General features: G+C 43.0%; 1 protein-coding gene across 4 annotated transcripts in view; it reads right to left on the bottom strand.

Moving 5' to 3' along the window:
- Window positions 1-27,159, bottom strand: part of EPC1 (enhancer of polycomb homolog 1) — a 46,707-nt gene extending 19,548 nt beyond the window's left edge. Inside the window, exons 1-2 of one of the 4 annotated variants that reach the window (XM_072154044.1) lie at window positions 27,037-27,159; window positions 25,905-26,103 (exon numbers count right to left, since the gene is read on the bottom strand). Coding sequence is in view for 1 of the 4 variants with exons in the window: in XM_072154043.1 (XP_072010144.1) it covers window positions 10,164-10,316 (153 nt within the window). In the remaining 3 variants the exon portion in view is untranslated. Of the gene's footprint in view, window positions 1-10,163; window positions 10,680-25,904; window positions 26,153-27,036 lie in introns of those variants that run through there. The other 3 variants (XR_011855935.1, XM_072154045.1, XM_072154043.1) reach the window with 3 other exon arrangements.
- Window positions 27,160-27,884: the final 725 nt, after the last annotated feature.

Below are 27,884 nucleotides of genomic sequence, written 5' to 3'. Positions count from 1 at the left end.
TCAGAGCGATTTGCATTGTCACTTTTAAAGCAAACCTACCACCACGGATCTAGGATCAAGGTAAATTTGGTGGTAGTTGCATCTATTTTATGTAAGGATATCCCTTTTTTGTCATCTTCAATTGGTGTAATATTCAAATTTACCAAAGAGAGGAGTACCTAGAGCTGAGGTTACACGGCACAGCTACTCCACGCCCCAGTAGCCTCTTTGATCCGCCTACCCTGACATCTTCAACACACAGCTGCACATGCGTGGTCTCGGCTCCGAAGCTGGAGCTGCTGCTCATGTGGCTTTGTGGCCGAGTATGCACAGCTCCTAGCTGCACTCTAAAGATGTCTGGGGAGGAGGATCAAAGAGGCTACCTCATATATCTATATATATACACAATATAGATTGAATAGCCGTTAAAGGAAGCCTACCACCACGAATCCTTTAGATTCGTTGGCAGGTGCATCTAATGTATCTAAGGATCGCCCTTTTTAGGGCTAATCCTTTAGTTCCTTGTACCCTTTGTAATCATTAATTGTGATCATTTGCAAACTTACCAAAGATGCTACTGGGGCGTGGAGTAGGCGGAGCTAAGGCTACACGGCGTGGCTACCCCACGCCCCAGTAGCATCTTTGGCAAGTTTGCAAATTATCACAATTAAAGATTACAAAGGGCACAGGGAACTAAAGGATTAGCCCTAAAAAAAATGTACATACATTAGATGGACCTGCTTAAAGGACCCCTGTCATCAGGTCTGTGTCACTAGTCTTGTCACTACTACCTGTTGGAGCAGCTCACAAGGATCCCATCCCAGCCTTTATCTAGTTATTTCATACATTATTCATTGTAAAATCATCTATTCTTTATCATGTAAATGAGGCTGATCACATGGTCAGAGGCAGTGATGTCACCCCTGTTACCCCTCCCCTCTCCTCCCCCTGCTCATGTCTGTGTGTAATGTATAGTAAAGCATGGCTAGTGTGTTTGCAGCATCTGCTGACATGCTACATCCTCCTAATACACAGGTGAGAGACACAGACATCAGCTACACATGAATCTGACATGTTCTGCTGTAACATGGCTGCCTGGAGCTGCTGTATCTCTCCTAAAACACACACACACACACACACAGGCTGCAGGGGGCGTGGCCACCAGCAAGCACATCATTATACAGCCTCACACCATTATACAGGCTGTCAGTCATGCACTGGGGGTGTGGCTGTGCCTCCCACTCATGAATAGAGTGGACAGCTTGAATATGCTAATGCTTCATTGGACATTTCACAGGTCATTTGCATACAGCTTTAGGACCTCATTGCTTAGGTTTACAGGCATGTAGAGGGACAATGAAGGGATAGAGGCAATGCTCTATAATGGCAGTGTATGAAAATATATTTAGTTTAGGGGGTTATTTTGCATGACGGGTTCTCTTTAATAGGTAGATCCGTGGTGGTAGGCTTCCTTTAACGGCTATACAATCTATATTTTTTGGGAAATTTGGATAGAAGGGCTTATTTTCTACGAGATTAGATGCACTTTACAAATACTTCATTTTAGTGGGTCATTAGCTTATTGATGAGATTTTATTAGCTCTTGAATGTATGGAGCATAAGAAAATCATGAATTCTGGTTTCCTTTCTTTTTGAAATTTTTGGGGGCCGTACCATACACTGTACCATAAAATGAATATGTTATCTTTATTCTATAGATTACTACGATACCTCATTCCCGCCGTGCAGCACTATAAGGTCAGATGTCAGGAAGGAGTTAATGGTAGATTCCCATTAATCCCTACAATCATAGCAATGCAAACCAAAGAGTAGGCAAGATTGCACAACACAATAACTGGCATGAAAGAGTTGCATAAATGAATGACAAAGCAGAGTTTGCACAGATGGCATCAACAGCAGCCAGATGCTCTACTAACAATTTCTAATCATCACATTCCACATAAACTGTAGGAGAAATTCTCCAATTACATCAGTCTCCCGAATAATAAAAACAAAGCTGTTATACCAACTCAGTAGAAGCCCATTATCAGCAATAGATGCATTAGTCCACTTAAGTGCACGGAAAATCCACAGACTTTTCACGTGACTATGGTCGATAATTGCCAGTTTTACAAGATGTATTCTGAAATTACAAAATTGTTTGGGTCAGAGACTTAAACATGCAGGGTTTGTCACTTTAGTCTAGTTTTAGCCATAGTCTACAGAAGGAGAAATGTTAAGTCCCCCTGTCTGACTCAGTGTTTGATTTTATCACAAATCGGCAAAAGGGGAATAAATGAAGGGGAAAAAAAATGTAGCCTAAATTTGCCCTTCTAAATAGACTTGTGAATGCACCCCAATTTATTTAGTGTGGTTTATGAAGCACTGCTTCCCCCTCCATGTATTTTTCTGTACTTGACAGGAAAGGGCGAAGAAAGCAAGGGAAAACTGCAAGTGTTCTCTTTTACACTACTATTGGTAGATGAAAAGTTTGTATTGAGGAAAATATACAATACAGAATTGCTGATGTCTACAACCTTTAAGCAACTCAACATAATGTATAGACAATGGAGTAGAGCCATTTAGTCTTGGTTTATCTCTAGACTAGAAACATTGATAAAATACAAAACAAAAAGAAACCAACATACAGATAAATGTTTAACAATTTGATACTTTATTTTGAAGTTTGAGTTACAGAATGGATAAGGAGATGCAATAGGAAACAAAAACAATCAAACTTCAGAAGATACAAATCTATGATCCTTGGCACAGCCAGGACTGGCCACCATTATTGTCATCACGATTTCATCCATGGTGACAAAGAATCACAGGTGCAGTAGGTTTAGAGCTACCGGTGTCAGTAAATATTGCTATTCACATTGACTAGTACATCAACAGTAGATAATGTGAGCAAGTAATGTTAACCTGCTGTAAGTGAGGTATGGCTACAGCACTTCCTTTCCTCTCAATGATGTAAAGGTCCACGGTCTCTCCCCATGTGTCTCCTGCTGTGATGTTCCTGGTGCAATCGGGAGGAGTTTAATGATTTCCCCCGAAATTTAATTGTATGTTTTTAGATTAAGAAGGATTAAACTTTAGTAATGTATATGAATGTGACAAACTCTGGTTACATCGAGTGCTAATCTAACCATGTATAGATAGATAAAAATCTCAAAGAGAAGTTTTCTTGGTCTAGGAAAAAGATCAAGCAAGGAGAAATTGGAAACTTTGGCATTCTAAAAGCAGCATAACCATAAACTTTAGTAAGCCTATAAACATTGTTAGTTCTGTTACCCTAACATAAACCTCTATACAAAAGGCAAGCTGTGGAAATATCTGTCCCATGTGCAAGGCACATAAAGCACTATAGGACGATTTCTAGATCAGCCTACAACATAAGACAAAGTGAGGCAACTGACAGAAATAAGTAAAGGTGTAACTTATGAGGGGGTGGCAAGTACCGTAACTGAACTTTGTTTTTCTTATTTCCATAGAATGACAATATCTGCAAGTCTTTGCTCAATCCTATTCTATTCCATGCTCAATGGTGAAATACAACCCTGGATCAAAATCTGTGACAGATGAATAAACAGTAGGACTAATGATTTATAAAAGGGTAACTGAAAAGGGCAGTATGTCTTAAAGGAAGCTTCTGAGTTTAGGTATTTAGATATGGAGTAGCCTCTCTAGGCAGTGAGAGCAAAGGCTATTGCTACTGGGGCTATTGGTGTGTGGAGGCGGGCAAAACTCTGGAAAATTTACATATTAGCCAAATCTTAGTTTATAAAGCATTATAGGGTTAGCTAAACATTAGGGTTTAGTAGGTTAACAGGTTAACCTACCTGTCATTATTTGACATAATTTTGAAAATGGATAATAGCAAAATAATCTAGTTTCCAGGCAGATAGTTTGACCACCTAAATTAGTTGCCGAATATCATTTCATTTTTCTGCTTTACATTTTCATAATTTTAAGTTTTGTCATTACAGGTTTCAACCCCGTTACATAAGTGGAGTTTGTATGGCAATTTTCACTTTTTTTACATTTTTTTCCCCACTTTTTGACCTGTCCCACTATGGGACATAAACAAGCAATCATTTGATTTATAATACCCTGCAACTAGCATGGCACTGTGCGTTAAGTGATGGGCTTACGTTTTCTTTACACAAACGCACTTTCAGTAACAATGCCTCATGGTTTTCTAGATCTCCGCTTGCCATCATTCAACAGGAAGCTTAATTATTTACTTCCTGTAGGTAAGAAGGAGCGCTGTTCAACCCAATTATTCAAATAAAATGTGTCCCTTTAAAAGTCAGAATAAAAACTACTAGAAAGGTTTGCCGAGACGCACACATAAAACCCGAATATACCAGAAAAACCTAACACTATATCAATAGTAAAGTTGTCAAGGTCTATTTAACAATCACAGTGTAAACATTCAGAACAGCAAATAGAAGGTAATACAATGCTGCTGTTAAGGCATGTGGGCTGCCATTCAGAAAGTGAAAGTAGGAAGCAATAACACAGCCATAACGTCAGGATAAAGAAACCTTCCGGTCTACACACACACACACACACCTGCTGGTTAGAACCTCCCTACAGAAGGATGAAAACAAAAAATTCCTGAGCTTTCTGGTTTCTTAGTAGAGAGAAATACACAAATACAAGTTCTCATTGAGACCCAATCTATATATACCATGCACACATTATCTAACACATTGACAAATCCAGTGCATGACTGACACCAAAGGCAAAAGAAAGAGCACCGACTTTGCCAAGTTCCAGCAAGATGTTAAAGTACAGTAGTTGGTAATGTAGAATTGGCACAGGTCTTCTACAAGGTACAAGTCCAAAGTCCACTGCTCGCAAATTACGTTAAACTCGCCCCATAAGCTTACGAGATCTACCAAACCTATAACTGCTGCACTGCACAACAATACTTGGTTTAGTTTGATAAATCGTGCAAATGCCCGCAGCGGGTTGGTCAGATCAAACTCCCTCATAGGCAATGGGCTTAAAAAAAGTATATTATGCAAAGATTTATGCACCACTACACCAAAAAGTAGGGGGATCAACAACACATTGGTCCATACTTCTGTAATAGCTTTCCTTCAAAACGCATCATCTTTATGTCAGGAGTAAGATTTAGATGTTGGTTGACAATCGGGCCTCGTGCACACGAACGTATGAACATGGCGTATCAATATGCACCATAAGGTCCTATTTATTTCAATGGACAGTACAGCCATCCATTGAAATGGCCGTATTGTGCACTGCACAGTTTGAGACGTAAAAAAGATATATACATATAGAGCATGTCCTACTTTCTCTGTATGCCAAATTGAAGTCTAGAGGAACGTTTAACCCCTTAAGGACGCAGGGTTTTTCCGCTCATTTCTCGCTCTCCAACTTCAAAAATCCATAACTTTCATTTTTACGTGTACAGACCTGTGTGAGGGCCATGGTATTTTGTGCAAAACAAATTTTACTTTCCCGTAATGTTATTTATTTTAACATACCGTGTACTGCGAAGCTGAAAAAAAATTCCAAAATGTGTAAAAATTGAAGAAAGAAAAAAAAAAAAAAAAAAAAACAAAACGCATCACGTTCTTGTGGGCTCAGTTTTTCCGACTTTGACTGTGCACTAACACCTCAGATTTATTCTTTGGTTCGGTGCGATCGCGGTGATACCAAATTTATACACGTGTTATTGTGTTTTAATACATTTTCAAAAAATTAAACGAATGTGTACAAAAAAGAAAAAAAAAATGTTGCCATCTTCTGACGCTAATAACTTTTTCATAATTTGGCACACGGGACTGTGTGAGGTGTCATTTTTTGCGAAATGATGCAACGTTTTCATTGCTACCATTCTGAGGTCTGTGCGACGTTTTGATAATTTTTTATGTGATGTAAAAAGTCGCATTTCGGACATTTGGGCACCATTTCCCGCCTCGGAGGTCACCGCCGGCCGTAACCGTTTTTATATTTTGATAGATCGGGCATTTTGGGACGCGGCGATACCTAATACGTTTGTGATTTTTACTGTTTATTATGTTTTATATCAGTTTTAGGAAAAGGGGGGTGATTTGAATTTTTTATATTTTATTCATTTTTTTATTTTTAAAACTTTTTTTTTTTCTCCACTATTTCTTAGACCATCTAGGGTACATTAACCCTAGATGGGCAGATCGCTCCTACCATATACGGTCAAACAAAGACCCGAGGCTACCATGGCAACCGATCGCCCGCGCGCCGCCGTCTTTTAAACGCCGCCGCCGACAATGAAGAGGTTAATAGCCGCGATCAGCGCAAGCACCAACCGCGGTTATTAGCGGTGGGGGTTTTCTGCAATATGCAAAAACCCCCACCCTTGTATTAAGAGGACTCAGCCCGTGAGCCCTCTTCATACACTCCCTATACCTCTGCGCCGTAGAGCTACGGCGCAGAGCGTTAAGGGGTTGCAATACAGGTGCTACATATTGTTGTGTACCATATACTGCCATACATGTGTGCAGAATCCAGAACAAGTGGGAGGTGCATTCTGTCAGCCGGCCAATAGTCATCACTTGCCAGCCCACAGTTTTTTTTATACAGATTCAGTGTCATACAGGAGAAATGTATTACATGACCAAAATACAACTGTATACAGGCGGTCCCCTACTTAAAAAACACCCACTTACAGACAACCCCTAGCTACAGACAGACCTCTGGATTTTGGCATTTTACTATTCTTTAGCCCTAGGCTACAATAAACCACTATAACACTTATTAAAGGTGTCTGCAATTAGGCTTTATTGTCAATCCTGGTTATAGGACAACCCAATATTTTTAAAATCCAATTGTCACAGAGACCGAAAAAAATTTGGAGATCTAATGATAAAATATACAGTTCCGACTTGCATACAAAGTCAACTTAAGAACCTATCTTAGACGTATACAAAACAGTAAAGCAAAAAACACAACACTGTCATGTGCAACAAAACATAACATGAGGTCTTCTGTGTAATGATCAGCACCATTCAGTGTGAGGAGTTGTGAAGCCACGGAGTCCTCCTATTCTACACAAATAGTTTTAATGATAGAAGATGCATTAAAGATGAATTATAAATAGCAGATCAGAAAACAGACTGATGGGTGTATATAGGATCATCATTTCTCATCCTGACATGATGCACATTACACATAGCTGCTGCAATTGGCCCCAAGTAATACCTTACCAATCTCTTGCAGCTATTAGGTCACATTCAACACTGACATGTGACTGCTACAGCCAATCACTGCAACCAACAGCAGATAGAATTTCGGCCTACAAAAAAAAATGGATGAAAACCAGGATAGGGCACAACTTGCTAATCAGTGCAAACCTCCCAGATGTGCTAAACTGAACTCCTATGAAGGTGGTGGGACTGTATTCACAACCCACATTATCCTGCGTCTCGCCAGCTTCAGAGTGGGCATAGACCTATTTGTATTATTTTTTGCTTCCAAATAAAAATTTGGGAAAACTGTTGCATACAGTACAAATAGTACAGAGAAACATTTAGAGGCTTTTGAGCACATTTTTTTTTACATGAAGCAAGGTGTATGGTGCTCAACAAATATCCTTAACCTTTCATCTCCACATGGCACGCCATCAGCCCCTTTGATTCAAAATTGATGGCCAATCCATAGGACAAGTCACCAATTGTTTGACTGCTGGGAACTCCCCATCCCCTTTTTGTGACTACTGGGGGTCCCAGCAATGACACACTGGCCTCCTATCAAGTGACTAGTGGATTTAGAGTATTTAGGCCGGTAGCATACGAACATCTACAGGCTGTGGAAATGGTCCTGTATGTTGGCCCTAAAGAACGGATTGCACACCTTGGTTACACTGAAAAATGATGCTTTTCTTCATTACAGTGCCAGCGCTGGGGTTCACCCATTGCCACAGGCCACATGCGTTCCTGTACTACCGGCCCAAGTTTTATATCGCCTTTTATTCACCAATTCCTACAACAAATGTATGATCAATGAGGGGTCCCTGGGATGCATTTCTTAGCCGTGCTATGTTCGGGATACAGTATGTAACTGGTCACTCTGAGGTCTCCACAAGGTGGCCAGTGAATAGTAAGCCAGAAGCAATTTTAGCAATTGCTGGAGGTCCCAGTTGTCAGACCCAAATATTTGTCTGTGGCCTATTCTACCAACATGCCATAAATGTTCGGGTACACACATACAGCAAATATTTTGTAGAACCATTCATAAGCACCCTAGGCCTCTGAATGAAGCTAGCAAAAGTTGCTGAAGGTGAATTTACCCTAAGGTGGTTCACGACTGGTCACTGTGCGTTGCTGGATTTCAGACCAACCACAGTGCAGGGAATGAGATGCTAAGCATCATAGTAATATACATTATTGCAGTTGGGCGCTGCCGTTTTGCAAGAAAGATGAAACAGGGTTTCTGTAGGGGAGATGAGAAGAATCTGGGAGTAAAATTGTTCTAGTTGCCCATGGCAACCAATCAGAGCTCAGCTTTCATTTTCTCACAGCTGTTTATCAAATAAGAACTGCGCAATGATTAGTTTCCATGGGCAACTAGACCAGATTTACCTTAGATAACTGATAAGTGTCCCCATATATCACTTTGATGCTCAGTGTCCCATCCTTTGCCTTGTGGTTGGTCTATCAAATTCAGCTATAACCCAGTACATGATTCAAAATACAAAAATCCTATAGGTTAGTGATTGATAGATGTCATCATACCCTCAATCTGAAAGCCTCCCAGCAATCTCCCGAAAGTAGTTGTGGTGCAGATCTGCTCATACATCGCATGCCAGCTGGATATCACAGACTGAACACAGGGCAGAGGACAGGACTCCCTACATAAGGACTCAGAATGAATGGGTCAGTATGCCATCTATGGTTTTTTTCATGGATGTGCAGACATGGAGAAAACAGGCAACAGGCACTTTTTTTCCCTCACATGTGGGCCATGGACCTCCATAAAGGTAAATGGATCCGAAAACAAACAAACAACAGATGACATCCGTATGCAGTCAGTTTTTTCTCAAATATTGCTAAGCATTTAACTGGACAGGGCAAAAACTAGATTAAATGCAGATACAGCATGGACATCACAGTTTTCCCGCCATGGGGAGGAAAGGGACTCATATAATGCTTGGAGTCCTGTCCTCTACACTGTAGTCAGTCCGTGAAATCCAGACAGCGCAAAGCCAACTTTTTTATTTAATTTTTTTTTACTTTGCACACGGTATAGACACTTTGGTCAACACTGTACTCCCAATTATCTCCGTGTAACATCAGTACAGTCACATTGTAACTCTTATTACTACATGCGGATGCTTGCAATGCCCCCCACGGACCACCCCATTGTGACTGCCCCCTGAATTGTGAGCACATTCCCCTGAATAAAGTTGCAATGAATGGAGCTCAACACTGTATCACTTCAAAGGTGCTACTTTATTAACGAAATTACCCCTTAACAGCACAGATCTATCTGCTCAAAACAAAATAAAATCATATTGTACATAAGAACTACTGCAGGTTTTATTCCATCCTGTGCGATCAGATCAACAAAAGGGCATCCAATAGTATCTAGACACATTTGTATCATGCTATCAGCCGCACTAGCTATGCACTTGCAAAGACAACAATAATTTAGAAAACATAGGTATATAATCTCATTCAATGAATAGAAGCTCATGGCGGTGCATGATGATGGCAGGCCGCAGCTGTCAAGCCTGGATGTACACAAACAATCCCACAAGGTGAGCGCAGCCTCGTCCTCGGGCTCCCCCCGGCGGCCCATCACGGTAACTGCACCTCAACAACACACACACATCCAGAGAAGAGAGCGAGCAGGCCCAGCCCAAAGACAGGAACCCACACAACAAAATGGCGGACCGCGGCCCCGTCACGTGACCCCCTTTGTGCCTTTCGCCTCAGAATTCACCCCAATAATAGCCTCATTCACCTCACTGACCGCCCTGGGGGAGATATACGGGAGCCCGGCTACATCACCCCGGGGCGGGCGGCCCGTTACACCGCGGGAGAGCGGGAGCTGCGCCACCTCCGCCCCCCCTCCTCCTCTCCTGTGAGGAGAAAATGGCGGCCATTTTGTGCAAGCTTGCGCAGAGCCGATAGCGAGAGAATGGCAGTATAGAAAATGAGAATTATTACCGACTCCTCTTCCTTCTCCATGCCCGTGGGCATCTGGGGCACGGCCCGGTTGATGGAGGCATATTCGTGCAGGTCCGGGAGATCCTCGCAGCGGAAGACGGGTAACGGTTTGGACGCATCCAGCGCCCGAGCCCGGAACGATAATTTGCTCATTTTCTGTCTACCACAACAAAGCCATGCGACCGACGAGCGGGGAAATCCTCCCGTGCCGCGCTGCTCTCATGGGGCTGTCCGTGCTCTGCCGCCGCCGCCTTCCCACCAGTCGCCGTGATCAAAATGGCGCCTTTCCCGGTGCTCCGGGTTGTCCGTAGCTCGGTTCGGGGGGTTATTTTGTGGGTTTCTGAGCGCTCCGGTGTCTCTCTTTCTCCCTCCCTCTTCAATACGCCATGGCCAACATGGCGGACATTAAAACTCCGCTGTCTGCTCCCCCAGCCAACCCGAGCTGCGCAGCCATTCCCAGAGTGCATAGCGCGCCTGCGCGTCCGCCGGGCCCGGGCCAGCCGCAGCGAGCGGGAGCGCGCCCCTGAGGGAGAGAGAGAGCGCGGGAAGACAAGGAGATCGGCGGCGCGCACCTGAGAGGAATAGCGCGGGAGCTGAGGGGAGCGCGCACCCCCCATCAAAACACACATCAGAGGGACAGCATGGCTGCTCCTGTCATACTCCTCACTTCACAGAACACATGTATAACACTCACTATAAATAATAAAAAAGTTCTAATCACTTCCCCAACAGCTGTAGCACCTCAGATGTCAGTGAATGAAATCCCTTCATTTCTTAAAGGGGTCATTAAAGTTAAAAAAAAAAAAAAAAAAAAAAAATTTAATCTATATTTTGATAACTTGCAGATTGGTGGCAGTCCCAGTAGTGGGACCCCAATGGATCGCAAGAACAGAGGCCCGTTGTACACCAAATAAACAGGGCAGCCTGTCGCTGAAAGCACATTCCCACGTTGAATTTTTTGTCACGTTTTTAAACGCATCCAAAATGCAAGTGGTAGAGGGTTTGGCGAAAAAGCATATGCGTTTCCAATGAAAAGGCTTAAGGTTGCTGCCAACACGGGAAGTTTTGGCTGCGTTAGCGTTTTGGCAGTGGTTCGCGGCCAAATCGCATCGGCGTTTCTATCGAGACCAAGCCACCGGTGTTTTGCATTAAAGTAATGGAAAAGCACCGGCAGCTCGGTCCGAATCGCAGGCATCTCCATAGAAACGCCAATACGATTGGGCCGCCCCGATGGGTGCGGTTTGGTCTGCGTTTGCAACCGCAGCCAAAATGTCCCGTATGACAGCGCCCTAAGAGTTTTGGATGCGGCAAAAACGTCACGTGTTGAATGCACCCTGACATAAATAGCTGGTGTACTTGGCCATCTCCATTTCTTCCACAGACAGTGAATGGCGCTGCAGCGCACATTTTCAACCTACTCCTCTATTCATTTGGGAACATATATCTGGAAACATGTCTAGTTTTTGGTATATTTTGGAAGGTTTCGGGCTTACCCGATTTCTCTTAGTGGTTGATAAATGAGGTCTGTGTTGTTTGAAAAGTCTCACAAAAAAACCTCAAATGTATCAGCAACCCCTTGCCTACGTCCGCTTTGGATGCAAGGTTATGTGCGCAAAACAATTGAAACTTTTCACCGCGATTGTGTCAAAATTTGCAACTTTTTCAGACAAGCACATCTGGAAACTTATGACAGATCAGGCGCTCTACTGAATAATACATCAACATGACTTTTTGTAAAATGCCAACAAAAGGCATGAGAACACTAAAAAGTCAAAGGGGAAAGAAAAAAAAACTAAACATAAAAGTTTGGTAAATGGCCCCTCCAATGTTTGGCATTTTTTACATGTAAAGCGCGTGCGTGCGTTCTGAAATGTGTAGCATTTCAGTGGAAACACATTTGAAACTCCACATGCAAACGCTCCCTTATTGCAGACCAGGATTTTGGTGCATATAAGGCACAACTCTTTATCCAGGTGCCAAATGTTGGCACATACAGAAGGGAACCCGTTTCCAGCTTTCATCCCTTTAAGCTAGCAGCCCCCTCTAGTAGAGCAAGAATGCCCTACTTCTAGAATGCTCGCATTTATGTGAAATCCAGAGGACAGGTATTTTATAGGCAAATTATCCAAATTCCAGTGAAAATGAGCAGAGAAAAGTCATATTTTGCCCGAGATGAGTCATGTTTAGAAGCTGGAAAGGAGAAAATTACTGCAGTTATGGTTGAGAATGTCAACTAGAGACAGAAAGCCAGAAAATTATGCAAACGTTTTTTTTTTAGCCAATTCCCAGTACATGGCACAGAATATTAAATGGTGCCGCCAGAAAACACAAGATGTCGTACAGATAACAATCCGTCAATTTTAGTTTTGAGGGGAAAAAGAAAATAAAAAGTTATGGAGGCGAGTGAATACGGAAACGCAAAATACTGGTCTTAAAAGGGGTAATACGACACCAAAAGTACGGTTCTAGTTACAGACCTGAAGATAGTGGTGTCTGAAGTGACACTTACATGCGACTTGTCTCATTCAAAAGTGACTCTTCTCAGCTCATTTACATATGACTTGATGTAATTATTTTTTTAAGTTGAATAGGGGAGTTTTCACATAAATGGGAATTAGAGAAGGATTTCATACCCTACCTGAGGGAGCAAGTAATATAGAAGGATAAAAGCTGGTGTAGAATTGCGCCATAACAGGTAAAGGTAACACTTTATGATCCACCATCGGCCATGTCCTCCACCATCATTTGTCCTGGGGTGAGGGGTAAAGAGGTGAAATTTACAACTGGTCGTGGGAAATTTAGTCACAGATTTCACCCTTTACACAAATTGTCATTCATTGGTTTGAAAATGTGCACAGTAAAAATTCCAACTATACTATGAAATCCCAGCCGCACAGAGGCCGTGTCACCAAGAGCAGAATGCTGAAAGCCATCATTCATCTGATTGCCAACCGCATTCCCTCATCTCCCTTCCATAAAATGTCATAAATTGTTATATGTACGGTACAATCAAAAATAACCATTTACATCTCAGATATTTCATCAGCTAGGCCCCTTTCACATGAACGCATGCTCGCCTGATCCAAAACCCGGGCGCAGTACAGGAGGGGGTGAGCATTCCTCACCCCTCCCCTCTACATAGGGAGACGAGCGGCCTACCCTATAGGCCACGGTCACACGTACTGTTAGGCGACAGTCATAACGCGATGCTAGTGCACAGGGGGCGGTCCTCGGCCTGAACGCACATGCGTTTCCAGGGAATTGATAAGCTGATAGCATGCATTTCTCTGGAAACGAATGTGCGTTTGGGCCCAGGACCGCCCCCTGTGCGCTAGCATCGCGTTATGAACGGACGCCTAGCGGTTCTTGTGACCGGGGCCATACATGAGGTGAAGGTTAAAAAAAAACCCTGTTGAGTTTAAGATGATCGGAGCAGCTGGTTGTGCATGCGCCGGGTGCTCTATTCATCTCTATGGTGTCGACAAAGAATGGCGAGTACCACGCTACGCTATTTCTGTCAGCCCCATAAAGATAAATAGAGCAGCCGGCAAATGTGCGACCTGCTGCTCCGATCATCTCGAGTGCCACAGAGGAACAACGGACCCCGGTCTTGAGACTCCCAGCAATCAATAAGTTAATCGTCTGGATAGGGCCTAACATGCTATGACTGGAGAACCCCTTTAATAGCATGAAACCAAGGCCGCGGTCACACGTACCGCTAGACGTCCGTTCATAACGCGACACTAGCGCACAGGGGGAGGTCCTCAGCCCGAACGCAAATGCGTTTCCAGGGAAACGCGTGCGATTGTTAAGCCGAGAAACGCATGTGCATTTGGGCCAAGGACCTCCCCCTGTGCGCTAGCGTCGCGTTATGAACGGACGTCTAGCGGTACGTGTGACCGCGGCCTAACACACTGGCTGTGATAGTAACTGCTGAATGCACATGACCGTGTGTTTTCGGCCGAGAAGAGGTCGAGGGGCCACAGTTTCCCATTTACATTTAGGGCGCTGTCCCACGTTGCGTTTGCAGATGCAGACACAGACCAAACCACGCCCACTGGGGCGGTCCGCGGTCCGATCGCATCGGCGATTTCCATAGAAACATAAACGCCGATGCGATTGGACCACGGACCGCCCCAGTGGGCGTGGTTTGGTCTGCGTCTGCAAACGCAACGTGGGACAGCGCCCTTAAAGTGCGGCCTCCTGCCTGTTCCGATTTTACACAATATTAATGTGCAGATTCTTCTTAACTATGCTATCAATTCCATGATGCTTCAGCGCATCCTCATATGGGAAGAAGAAATCAGCTCCTCCTGCTGGGGGAACAATGTAATTACCGTTATCACTATATTTTACAAAGTCTAATAAGTATGACATCTGGGAGCCTGCAAATTCATCTTCTACATTATAACTGCGTCTGAGGAGACCGTTAAAGGGGTATTCCCATTTCAGCAAATTAAAATGTTATCGTTTTTATGATAAAAAGTTAAACAATTTTCCAATCTACTTTTTGTATCAACTCCTCTTGGTTTTCCAGATCTCTGCTTGCTGTCATTCTATAGAAAGCTTCTACATTTACTTTCAGTGGACAGAAATCTGACCATAGTCGCACAGGTTCACGGCTCGTTATGTCAGAGTGTATTCAGAGCTGTGGGTTACGACGAGACCCGCACCTGTTTAACCGTCGCCAGATTTATGTCCACTATAGAAGCTTTCTATAGAATGACAGCAAGCAGAGATCTGGAAAACCATGAGGAATTTATACAGAAAGTATATTGGAAAATTGTATAACTTTTTATAGTACAAACAATAACATTAATTTGTTTTAATGGGAATACCCCTTTAAGGCCTCATGCACACGAAAGTGCACAAGGAAGCTGGCAAACATCACCTGATCCCAAAGCCTCACCAAAACAAAAGCTCAAATAAGGCCAGACAACACTGCCTCCTTGTGGAGAGTAAAAGAGAACTGCAGGGATTTAGTCACCTGTACATCAAAGTCATAAAAAGTAACCCTGAAATATTTAGATGACCTCTCCATTCATTTCATGAGAGGAAAGTACTAGTAACTCAATCCCACAAATGTTACAAATACTGTGACCCCCCCATAGCAGCATGTGCCATTCAAATTGTATGGTTTTATCAAGATACAATACATTAGATTTATGACATTCTTGGACAACCCCTTCCTGCTCTGTACTCAGGGGCGTAACTACAGTGGTAGCAGCCATAGCAGCCGCTATGGGTCCCACAGTATCAGGGGGCCCGGTCACCCTACCTGACATACTAAAGAGTGGAGGACGTGCACCATTATATACATTTATGCTGCACATTGTACTTACATGTGTGAGTATACAAATATATATGTGTGTGTATCTATAATGTATATTTCTTTAGTGAGAAGGGGGGCCCCATGCAGAAGCTGGGTATGGGGCCCTTCTCCTAGTTACACCACTGTCTGTACTGTACATCTATCACATTAGAACACGTGCTCAAAAACATGCGCAGTTCTAGGGCCGCAGACAATGGATCCGTGGTTCGTTATTGGTGACCCCGCATGTCACGGGTGTGTGAAGTCCTTTTCGCACAACAATGACAGCACTGGAAGGAATGGGACCTGTACAAACCAAATATATGTTCCCGCGCACATAGTCTCATGGTGTCGGCAGCCCTGGAACATGATCTAGATTAAAAGGAGTTTTCCCAAAAAGCAATTTAGGCCCTTTCCACAGGATAGGTCCTAACTTGCTGATAAGTGGGGCTATCCGTGATGGGACCCACACAGATCTCTAGAACGGGGGCCCCCCTCGCACCACAGATGCCCGGAGCAGGTCGAGCATAGCCAGGCTGTCCCATTCATTCCTATGGTGCTGATGGAGATTGCGGAGTATGAACAGGGCAGCCCGTGCATGTGCGACTAGCTGCTTCAGCCATCTAGGTAGTGCTAGAAGGGTTGCGATGGTGGTACATTGGACCCCCGTTCTCGTGATCCAAGGGGATCCCGTCACTGAGAACTACACTAAACAGCAAGATATACTGATGGTAGACTCCTATAATGCACCTATTCATTGTGCAGCAGTCACTGCAATTTTTTCAGGATATTAACGCAACCACATTCATTACCTACCGTAATAATGTCATACATTAGGATGTAGGAAAAGATGTGTAGAAAAAACATTATTGCTGTGTATTGGTCGGTTTCACCCTAGCTCTAATCACAGATTGTGCGTGTCCTGACCACACAGTTGTGGACGGGATTCCTTAAATCATATAGATATACTGTATGACACAAGGAGCCCCTCCGTTCCCCCAAAACAGTGGCAACCACACGGTTTGTTGGATTTTAGAAAACTTAACCTCATACTACTGAGGGATGTTTTTTGAAAATACTCTGTGTGCGTCAAATTCATCACGATTTGTTCAATGTGGGCAACAGAGACAGGACAAGTTGGGCATGGTCTCTGGAAGAAACAAATTGGAAGTAGAGATACCTTTTGCACAGCGTTACAAAGCCACATTGTTTTACTTTCCTGGTATATTCCTAACATTTGTAGCATTCTGATCATCACACCAGATGTGGCAACAATATTAGGCTAAAACATAAATGGCTGTGATAATAGGTGATGTTAAGGGTTCTTCATGACCACATAATTCTAGTGGTGGCTCTCCAATGCTCCTGGCTGAGCAGAAGCAATGACATCACATTAATTGTGAAGCCCAACACTGGCCTCTGTAGTGGATTATAATATAGGCAGTATCCCGGATTATAATACAGGTGGTTTGGGCAGTAGCCCGGGGCCCAAACCTTCTAGGGGGCCAATGGTCACCCACCAAATGTTATACTTAGTAGAGCCTTCACCCATGAAATCCTTGAACATCTGTTTCTGCTCTTAATACACATGTACACAAGAGCCATTTGAGGACCATTGTAGGTCCTCCTATGGTCCCGAAACCAGGCGGAAGGGACATATCCTTCATTCTCCACAAATCTGATTCTAGTACCATATGTAGGAAATGTATATCAGACTTGCAGGGGCTGTAATATGCATATAGCCCAGGGTCCATGGCTGTCTGAGGCTACATTCACACTGCCGTTGCCCGCCCCCCCCCGTACAACGGAAGTGCACTGGGATAGGAGGAAAAGGTGAGCGCAGCTCACCCCCGCCCCTCTCCATAAGAAGTTATGGCGCCCATTGCCGTCTATGGGTGACGTATATCGGCCGTATATACGTCCCCCATACATCAGTGTGAATGTAGCCTTAAACCACCCCAAGCTGGCATAATAATAAATCATCTTTATAGCGCAATTAAATTCCACAGTGCTTTACAAATCATAGGGGACATATACAAACATAATATTACATTACAGTAATATTATATTATTAAAAACAGTCATTTGGTACTATAGAAATGAGGATGTGTCCTCTGAGGCCAGGGATTGGCTCACTTATCATATACGTAATATACCAGAAGGCCACCACCGAGACTACAGACACTGCAGATTGAAGTAAAACCGAATGAGAGTATTTTCATGTAGATAAACAAAAGTAACCAGACCTATTGGGAAAAGAATAGCTGAGCCCAGTCCCATCCATCTCACCATTTGCCTATTTTGAGCAGTGTTATTCTGTTGCAGAAGAGCCATGACATTTACGGGATCTTGAGGTGCACTCACTAGTGCAACTACCTGATCTTACTGCAACTGTGAAACGGAGCGAGATATACTCTTCTGGGATTCACTCATACACAGCACATGTACTTAGACTCTTCTCTAGCTGAAAGAAACTCCGGAAAGGAGGCAGAAAACTGGTCCACACATTTGGGTCGCCAGAATTTAGCAGTATGATAACATGCTGTTGGTCTAGGGCAGTGATGGGGAACCTTTTAGAGACAGAGTGCCCAAACTACAACCAAGAGCCACAAATTTATCTCAAGTACCAACACAGAAATTTAATTAGTGATATATACTCCCTGCTCTGTCACAACTTTCATTCATACCAGCACCCTGAGGACACCAATAAAGCAGAAAGTAGAAGAAATTTGGATGATCATTGGACCTTCCCTCCAGGGTCCAATAAACAGGAAGAATTGTCGGGGCCGGAGCAGAAGCTCTAATGATAATCCTGATCTGTCCGCACCTTCCCACTCCTCCAGTAGTCCCAGGTAGCGCTGTCACTTTAAAATAGCTCTGTGCACAGCAAGTCCTGGGGGGGTCTGGGACTGCAGAAGATACCTGGAGTCATCCTGGGTGCCCACAGAAAGGGCTCCGAGTGCCACCTCTGGCACCCATGCCGTAGGTTCGCCACCACTGGTCAAGATAGACCATTACATATGTACAGTTATACTAGGATCAGGTCCAAGGTTCATTTCAGTGTCCGAGCAAAGATCGGTGAAGGTGGCCAAATACAAAATCATTCTGATTAATGGTGTAAAAGGGATTTCAACCGTGAAAAAAAATGACAGCAATATCTAGGATATCCTATCAAGAACCGATGCGGGTGACCCACAACAACAAAGCAGCAGCTTATTCTTCTCATGGTCTACTGTCCCGGGCATTACACAGAGACACTGTCCCCAATCCTTCTGATCAATTGTAGTCCCTAGGATCAAAACACCCATTGCATATTGATAGCATATCCCTACAACGCTCCTTCAATATGTACAACTCACTACCCCACCATAACAACATAGGGCTAGAACTGTGCATGCTGCCATATCATAGGCCAGCGATGGCATGGCTATAGTAGTGCAGTATTGGATTATAATTATGGCGGTTTGGGCCGGGGGCCAGTGACCACCCAAACAATCCACCAAATTTTATACTGAGAAGGACCTTCACCCATCCTCTAAAGGTCCTGACCCTGCATATTGAAAGCGGGTAGATGGGACACATCCTCAGTACCCAGAGAAGCTTTATTCAAGTACCACATGCAGGAAGTGAATTAAAAATCCATTTTACGGAATTGCAATTTATGTTGTCATGTAGCCGCACTAAAACATTAATGAAGGCAAAATCCTAGATGTACCCATACATGGTGCGATCGAAAATTACAACTTATTCTGCAAAAAACAAGCCATTGGAAGTAAAGAGATGGAAGAAATATGGACAAGCTCTTAATGGGTTAACCCATTCTTTTGACTCCTTTGAGGCTTGTTTGTAGGCAAGTTGTGGGTTTTAAAATACTCCGTACGTCCTGTTATGCAACAGATTTCATGATTTCTGTGAGCAGAGGGCTACAACTTAGGGTGATGACACCCGTAGTCCTTTGTCTGCGCTTGCAAGCGCAAACAAAGTCGCACCCACCGGGGCGGCCCTCGGCCCCATCGTTTCTATGGAAACGCCTGCGAACGGGAACGAGCCGCCGGTGTTTTGCATTAAATTAACACAAACCACCGGCGGCTTGTTCCCGATCGCAGGCGTTTCCATAGAAACGCCGATGCGATCAGGCCGAGGCCCGCCCCAGTGGGCAAGCGCAGCTGGCACCACCCAAACCGTCCACCAAATTTTATTACTGAGAAGGACCCTCACCCATCCTCCAAAGGTCCTGAACCCACATATTGAAAGCAGGTAGAAGGGACTCATCCTCCGTACCCAGAGAAGCTTGATTCTACTACCATATGTAGGAAGTGATTTCCAGACTTGTAGGGGCCATAATATTCACAGCCAAGGGTCCATGGCAGTCTTAATCCTCCCCTGGTCTATTGTGCTGTGCACAGGTCACATATTTTTTTACAGTCCGATGATCGATTACATCATAGAAAAAAAAAAAAAAAAAACTGCAGGAGCTACTCTCAACCAGGTGAGGTCAGTTTTCAATGCAGTCGTTTCAAGGAAGGAGATCAGAGCTGTGAAAATTGGATGTCAAAATCTGTGGAAACTATGACGGCCCTAGGACTAAAAATTGTGCGATTATCACCGACCAATATCGTACAACTTGACAATCGATAAGTTTACACTTGGAGTTCAAGTAAAACACTACGGTCCTCTATAGAGATTTGCTGGACAGAACAGACTTGCTGAATATATCCCTCCAGCGCATAGAGCGTTTTTCACAAACCAAACTTACTCGTGGACAAACGCCCTAAGGTTGAAAAAAAACATGAAAGTCTCAACCAGAAACCATCAGGCTTCAGGTGAAAAATTAAAGGACATCTACCACCAGGATGAAAGGTTCTATGCAAATACAGTTAAAGGAAACCTACCACCACGGATCTACCTATTAAGGTAGATCGGGTGGTAGGTGCCTCTATTGTACGTGAGGATTAGCCCTTTTAAGGGCTAATCTTCACGTCCCCTGTATCTTTTTCTAACTTTTATTGCCCTAATATGCTAATTTTATAAAGAGGCTACTAGGGCGGTGCCAAAGCCGAGGCTACATGGTGCGGCTACTCCACACCCCAGCAGAATCTTTGATCCTCCTACCTGCATATCTGCTGAATGGAGCGGCGCGCCCTCGTCCGCAAAGCCGACGGAACGAGGGCACCAAATATATGCTGGTGGGAGGTTCAAAGAGGCTACTGGGGCGTGGAATAGCCACGCCGTGTAGCCTCAGCTCCGGCTACTCCACGCCCCAGTAGCCTCTTTAGAAAATTAGCATATTAGGGCAATAAACATTAGAAAAGGATACAGGGGACGTGAGGATTAGCCCTTAAAAGGGATATCCTCACGAACAATAGAGGTAGATCCGTGGTGGTAGGTTTGCTTTAACACCTTTGAAACCTGGAGCCCCTCAGACTCATTTGCATACAATCCTTCATTCTGGTGGTAGATGCCTTTTAACACTGTTTTATCAGACAAAATATTGGAAACTAAGCCATGTAAAAAAAAAAAAAAGTTTGTTTCCAAGTCTATAAAGTTTATTTTCAGAACACTTGTCTTTGTATGGCTCACATGAAATGGCTCACGATTCATTCAAGATATATCTAATGTCTATAGCCACCATTAGTCACGTAGAAATCCCCCATTCTCAATCTCACTTTTACCTTATATCAGAAAAGAGTCAGGAGACCCTCAGACCTTGTTCACACATAGCATTTACAACTTGTTCATGATGCATTTCCATAAACGCAATATTAACACACTTAACGCATTGTAAACTCAATTCAATAAAGTTTACAATATACTAACAAGCACTGCGTGTAAACACCCCCACAATTGTATGGGTTTGGCCAAAATCCAATCCAATAAGTAGGAAAGTTATTCCTCCTCCCCTATGCACATAAACAAGTGGAAGTATATTAAATATGGAGAGTGGGGCAAATCACAGACACCACCGGCAGGGGCTTATCTTCAGTATTTCCTTCTCCACCATCTTTAGGAAGGAGTTGGATACCCCACCATACACGATTAGATCAATGGACAGACCCTACAATGGAAGTTCAGCAATGGATTACAGTTCCTAAAAAAATAATGTCTGAGAAACTAGGGGTTCGACCGCAGAGATCCCCAGTATAATTGTCCCATATAAATGGAGCTGAATAGGGTTGACCAGTGAGCTGTTCACTTTTGGAGACTGCAAGAGAACCACACTAGTAGTGACTGGAGCACTAGTCCAGTATGTGCACCAGTCAGGGCCGGCGTTAGGGTTTGGCAAACTGAGCATTTGCCCAGGGCCCCTGTTCTAAAGGGGCCCCATGCATGTGGACTTTGCTGGCAGAGAATATATTGCTCCTTTAATACCCCTTGGTTGACTGTATCTCATCTACCTCCTGTCTATAGATCTAACATGTGTCTAGTTATCTATATATCCATCTAGCTTTTTGTCTCTCTATATAATTCGCTTTATATTTCTGTATCTATATCATCTATCATCTATCTATAAATCTATGTGGTCTTTCATATTTATCTTCAATCATCTACCTACCTCTCATCCGTCTAACTCCTATAACATTCTCCTAAAGCCCCATATTACAGATACTTACCTACTACTGTGTGTAACTACAAAGTGTTATTATTGTGCAGGACTGAAGGAGCCTCTTACTGACTGTGACTGTTCAGAAAAGTTATATATTTTGGGATCCACTTGTATCTTCGCCCAGGGCACCGCTGGCCTAAAACCGGCCCCGGCACCAGAGATTTATTTATTTACAGCCCTTAGTTTACAGTTTATGGCCATTTGGTAGCCGGTGTTTCAGCTCGTAGCACGCAGCCCCATTTCTTTCTACAAGCTCATGCCCACTGCCAGGGGTGAAACCAAATTCTCTGCTGTCTGAAGCGAGCTCGAGAACAGCAACAACTCCAGTAGTCATAGATCAGTATCCCATTTCTTTCGATGAGCTCATGCACATGAACAGGGATGAAACTAAGCAGTCTGCCCCATCCAGTAGTATTATAGAAGGTAAGATTTTTTTCTAAGTGGCCTCTCCATGCAGCATCTAACAGCCACGCTGACACTGTGTGTGAAGATGCTTTTTTTTTTTTAGTATGTGAGGTCCTGCTTTGTAGTAGCGGATGGTGTCTCTGATGCTGCCCACTATTTTACTGTGGTTAGTGCTGCCTGAGACAAGAGGCTCAACTCACCTCAAGGCTGGTGCATGGGTGTTTCCATAGAGCGGTGCTGACTGTCTGGGCTGCGCGCTTTGGAGCAGGTCCTATTCCTTGGCAGATGTCTGGGGTATACCCCCGGATGACACCAAGGCTGCAAACAACAGTCCATACGAACACTGTTTGCGGCCTGTTGACTGCACAGGGACAGCTCAGAGCCCTTAACTTCCCGGTATTAACTTCCATCATGAAAACAATATCATGATCGTTAAAATGCTCTATGGCGTCAATGGACTTGTAATGGCTTCGGTTATGATCCATTTTCATTGAAATTCAGATGGAAAATAAATTCTGTAAATTTCAATCAACTTTTCTGCTCAAATAATGGAAGTGATGCAAACAAACACTGGAAGCCATTAAAAGTCTACTAAAACCGAAGGACATTTTGAAAGGAACTGTTAGACTTCTGTTATTATGGTTTAGTGGTGTAAGTTAATAGTGGAGGTCCAAAAGCTGGTGTGAACTGGGCCTGATGTGTGTAGGTGATTTTATGCTTTTTTTGTCTTCGTTTCATATAATTGAAAAGGAAATCTACCACCATAGTCAAGCATAATAAGCACGACACTGTGACTGTGGTTATCTTTGTTATACATGGCCTCCTTCCTTCTAATTCAACTCTTAAAATTATGCTAATTAACTAGAAGGGCTACCCTTGTCCCTCTTATCTTGCTTTACAGGCTGTTACACTGTCTCACATTCCTCGCTGTTTCCTCAAAACTTGTGCAGTGAGCACTTCCTCCAGTATTTTCTGAGGGTGCAGCAGTGTAAGGGTACATTCACCTGGAGGTGAGGAGGGGGTGACCTCTCCTCCCTCCATAGGAAATAGCGGCACACGGCCGCCGAAAGATAGAGCTTGCTCTATCTTTTTGCGGTGTGCGGCCCGGATTGGTGTCTCTGATGCTGCCCACTATTTTGCTGTGGTAAGTGCTGCCTGAGGCAAGAGGCTCAACTCACCTCAAGGCTGGTGCATGTGTGGCACCGGATCCCCGCCGTGCCGCTATTGCAGTCTATGGGGACGTACATGCGGCCGCATGTACGTACCCGCAGACGGCAGTGTGAATGAGCCCTAACAGTGTGTAAAGCCAGATCACAGAGGGGCATGGGTAACCCCTCAGTCTCATTACCATTTTAAAAGTTGATTTTAATAAGAAAGAGGCCATGAATAACAAATATAAGAAGATTACCACAGTCACAGTGCTTGGGTCTAGGGGCAAGTGTCCCTCGTTTATCAGGATGGATTTTGATGGTAGATTTACTTTAATCATAAAAATCAAAAACTTTTCTAAAGACCTATAGATGGAGAGCAGGACCCCCTGTCTGGAGGTATTTGTGAACCTTGGAAGGTCTTTTTGGGGTTAATCACAAATGATTTTCAATTAGTGAGCGATTACTGAAAAAAAAAAAAAAAAAAATGCAATCTGATTTACCAAAAGCTACAAAACGCCAATGTTTTCCAGTCTTCTGCATGTCTTAAATTAATCTGAGGATTACACTGGGTAAAGAACTCTCACATCGAGGATTCCAATTAAATGAACAGCCATTTTGTCAGCAGAAGGGGGGTAGGGGGTGGGGAAAGAGTTTTAAAGAAAAAAAAAAAACAGATACACCAAAGTGTTTTTTTTAGTCTGCCACTTACAATAAAATGCTACAATTTTACTTTTTGTATCACTTTTGAATTCCCATAAAAGAAACCTACTTTATATTTCTTATTAAAAATAAAGAGGGACTTGTGCCCTGTGTGAGATATGTGAAACTTTTTTTAATCCCCCCCCCAAAAAAAAAAAAAAACCCACTCCCAAAGCTGATGGCTTGCCTGTTGAGTGGGGGAGGGGTCATCAGACACATATCTTTTCAAGAAAGCCAAGCCAAAAACAAAAAAAACTTTTTTTTTTCCCCCTTGTGCCAGAATGTAGAATTTTCCATCAACAGCCACTTATAAAAAGCACAAAAAGTGACAACTTTTTGAAAAGGTTCTAACAAAGCTTGTTATATTTTTTGGATTATTTATGCTTTTTATGAACGCAAAGACATAAAAAGCAAAAAATGAGACAGCTAAAAAAAAGGTTATCAATTTTAAATTTATATCCCGAAAATGGCCCACAGTGACGAGCTGCCCACAAAATGGATCAGACTGTTCTTGTCGTTCTAGCATTGTCTGGGCAGCAATGCTGATGAGATCGGCACTGCATTAAAATCCACAGATAAAATAATAATAAAAACACTATTAATAAAAAAAATTAATAAAATAAATTGTGCTCTTCTCTCCATGGTTATTCCGCAGACACAATGCCATATCTATAGCACATAATGTACACAGATCAGATCAAGCCTTGCCCCACCTCTCTACCCTTTCTCTTAGTGTAACTGACATATAAAATTGGTTAAGAGCACCACAGCGCCACCAACACAGATCAATGTATTAAAAAAAAAAAAAAAAAAACTCCCACCGTGTGCAAAAAAAAAAAAATATATACACAAAAAAAGGACATTAAAATCCTACAATATATTCCTAATTGTCTTCAGCTCAATAACAATCAGGGCCCATAGGGGAGTATATATCAATATATACCCCCCCCCCCTCCAGTGTCATTCTACACCCAGTCATCGCCATAGAGGGAGTTGATCTTCACAAATAAGAACAGCCACCATTTAGTACCAGCCATAACTTAGAATATAATAAACCTCTTGTGTCACTGTCTCCTCCTTCCTTCCACTTTGCATTAAACAAACGATTCGGATCATTAAACCCTATGTACATACAGCAGACGTGCCCCGGCAGAGAATTCATTAATCTGTTGATACGTTTGTTACAAAATTAAAAAAAAAAAAAAATTAAAAATAAATGTAAAAAAAAAAAAAAACACTATATAAAATATTTCTAAGGTAAAAGGTTTCTAATAGGATACAGACTACTAAACGCATAGCTGAATAATCTAATATTGAGAGATATTACTCTACTGTAATAGTTACATGTAAAAACAAAAATATTCTAAAACATAGGTCCAGAGCTGTACAGAAAATATACAGAATATTATAACACGCTGCAGCGTATAAACACAATGAAACAATCTGCATTGTGGGAGTTACAAAAAGTATACAGTAAAAAAAAAATCTATATATATTTTTCCTATAAGATCCACCCACTTTTAACTAACAGTTTGGAGAAAACTTGAATAAAAATTCCGGATGAAACTCACCTCTTGTCCAGGCGGCGAGGAGCCATAAGGAGGAATTATTAAAACAATATAAGAAGAGGAGGATGACCTGGGTTCTATCAAACAATTTCCAAGCAGCAGATGGCTTTGCAAACCTCTCGGAATGGCAAGGAAGGGAAGAAGTCCTACTTAGTTCCATGATGTCTGATTACACAGAAGGTTTTCTTCCTCAATCTTCAAGCTTTGTAAGAAGAAGAAAAAAAAAAACCCAAAGAAGATTATAGAAGCAGAGGCATAACCACAAGACTCTGGGGTTAACAACTTTGCAATGGCAAATAGGCGGATTGTGATTGGATGGGAGGGCAGTGTCCCTCCAGTCTGCACTATCCTCCCCCCCCCCCTCCCCTTCTGCAGCCTGGAAAAAAGGCAGTGTGCCATTTTAAACTCATATCATACAAACACAAACCTGCTTTTATGTGAAAGCCAAACCATAGGACCTACTGAGCACACAACCTTTGTCCATGATACAATCTGACCCAACAGATTGATCTGTTTACATAAAGCCTGAATCAATCACACCTCCACAATTTAATCAGATTGCAGTGATGTCATGGAGAAGGAGGTGGGGAGGAAGAAAGGGGGGGGGGAGACAAGTTGATACAATGTAACAATATCTGATACATTCTATAGCCATTGTTTATTATTTGTAACAAGAGACAGAGGCAAGGGCAGTGTCACTTACCTTACCCCATGATATGTAACACTGACCTTCTCCTGGAGGGGGGGGGGGAGTCAAAAATAAAGCTATTGTGCTCAAGGGCTTAGTTTTCACTTACTGGCAAGATTACACCATGCTGCCCACAAACAAAATGGCCATGGCAGGGTCTTGTAAAATCCCTCCCTCTTCCCCTCCCTTTCTCTCTCTCTCTCTCCCAGGGAAGTGGTAAAGATCAACAATGTGGATCAGCCCCCTCCACCTTCAAAAAAAAAAAAAAAGTAAAAAAATATAGAAAAAAAAAAAATTAAATAGCGCCCGCCTTGATTCTGGTGCCTAGAACTTTCATTGTTCTAGGAATGTGATCAGCCGCCCAATCATGGAGGGTTTACATGAATATGCAATGTAACAAAAAACAAAAACTTCCTGCTTTGCATATTTATGAGGTCTTTCACCTACCTTGGCAGGGTTTCAAATCAAGTGGGTTGGTGTAATGTGATGCCTGTGTGTCTTTTCATTGCAGAGCTGACTCAGGCGCTTGTGTGCTGTGTGTACATGGGAGTGTGGTTAGCTGTGCTCACTGTCTGAGCTGCTACCTAACCTTTAGAGTCTTTAGAGTGTAGAATTTTATATGACGTCAAGGAACGCAAAGAATTTTCAAAATAATTAACACAATTACAATTTTAAATTTTTTTTTTTTGTAGGAGTGGATTTTATTCCAAAATATTTTATTGTTATTATTTATGATATTATTTATTTTTACTTTTAGGATTATTTGTCAATTTATCTATAATTTCCTACGTGACGTGGCATCATAAATGAGGCTGCGTTCGCACGTGGCCTTTACATCGCATTTCGAAAGGCAATGCAACAGCTGAGGAGTAGATTTGCCTAATTACACTGCACTTTCTATGGAAACGCCTGCAATCGGGAACGAGCCGCCGGTGTTTTGCGTTAATTTAGCGCGAAACACCTTCGACTCGTTCCCGATCGCAGGCGTTTCCATAAACGATGGGCGCGACTTTGTTTGCGTTTGCAAGCGCAGACAAAGCGCCCTGTGTGGCGCCGGCCTAAGGCTGATGCCACACATGGCGTTTTTGGTCCGTTTTTAAGCATACATTTTTAAAACGCATCTGTTTTTTACCGTTTTTGTCCCTTTTTCCCAATTATCTTAATAGATAAACAAGCAGCCAAACATGGTAAACGGTCAAAAACAGGATGTGGTATTAAACGGACTGTAAATGCATGTTTAAAAACGGATCAAAAACGCACCATGTGTGGCATCACCCTCACGCATCTCCTCAGCT

Source organism: Engystomops pustulosus, chromosome 5 (genome assembly GCF_040894005.1).
Source record: "Engystomops pustulosus chromosome 5, aEngPut4.maternal, whole genome shotgun sequence".
Taxonomy (NCBI): domain Eukaryota; kingdom Metazoa; phylum Chordata; class Amphibia; order Anura; family Leptodactylidae; genus Engystomops; species Engystomops pustulosus.
Note: the sequence above shows the minus strand (reverse complement) of the source record. Positions and strands in the feature narration are given on the sequence as shown.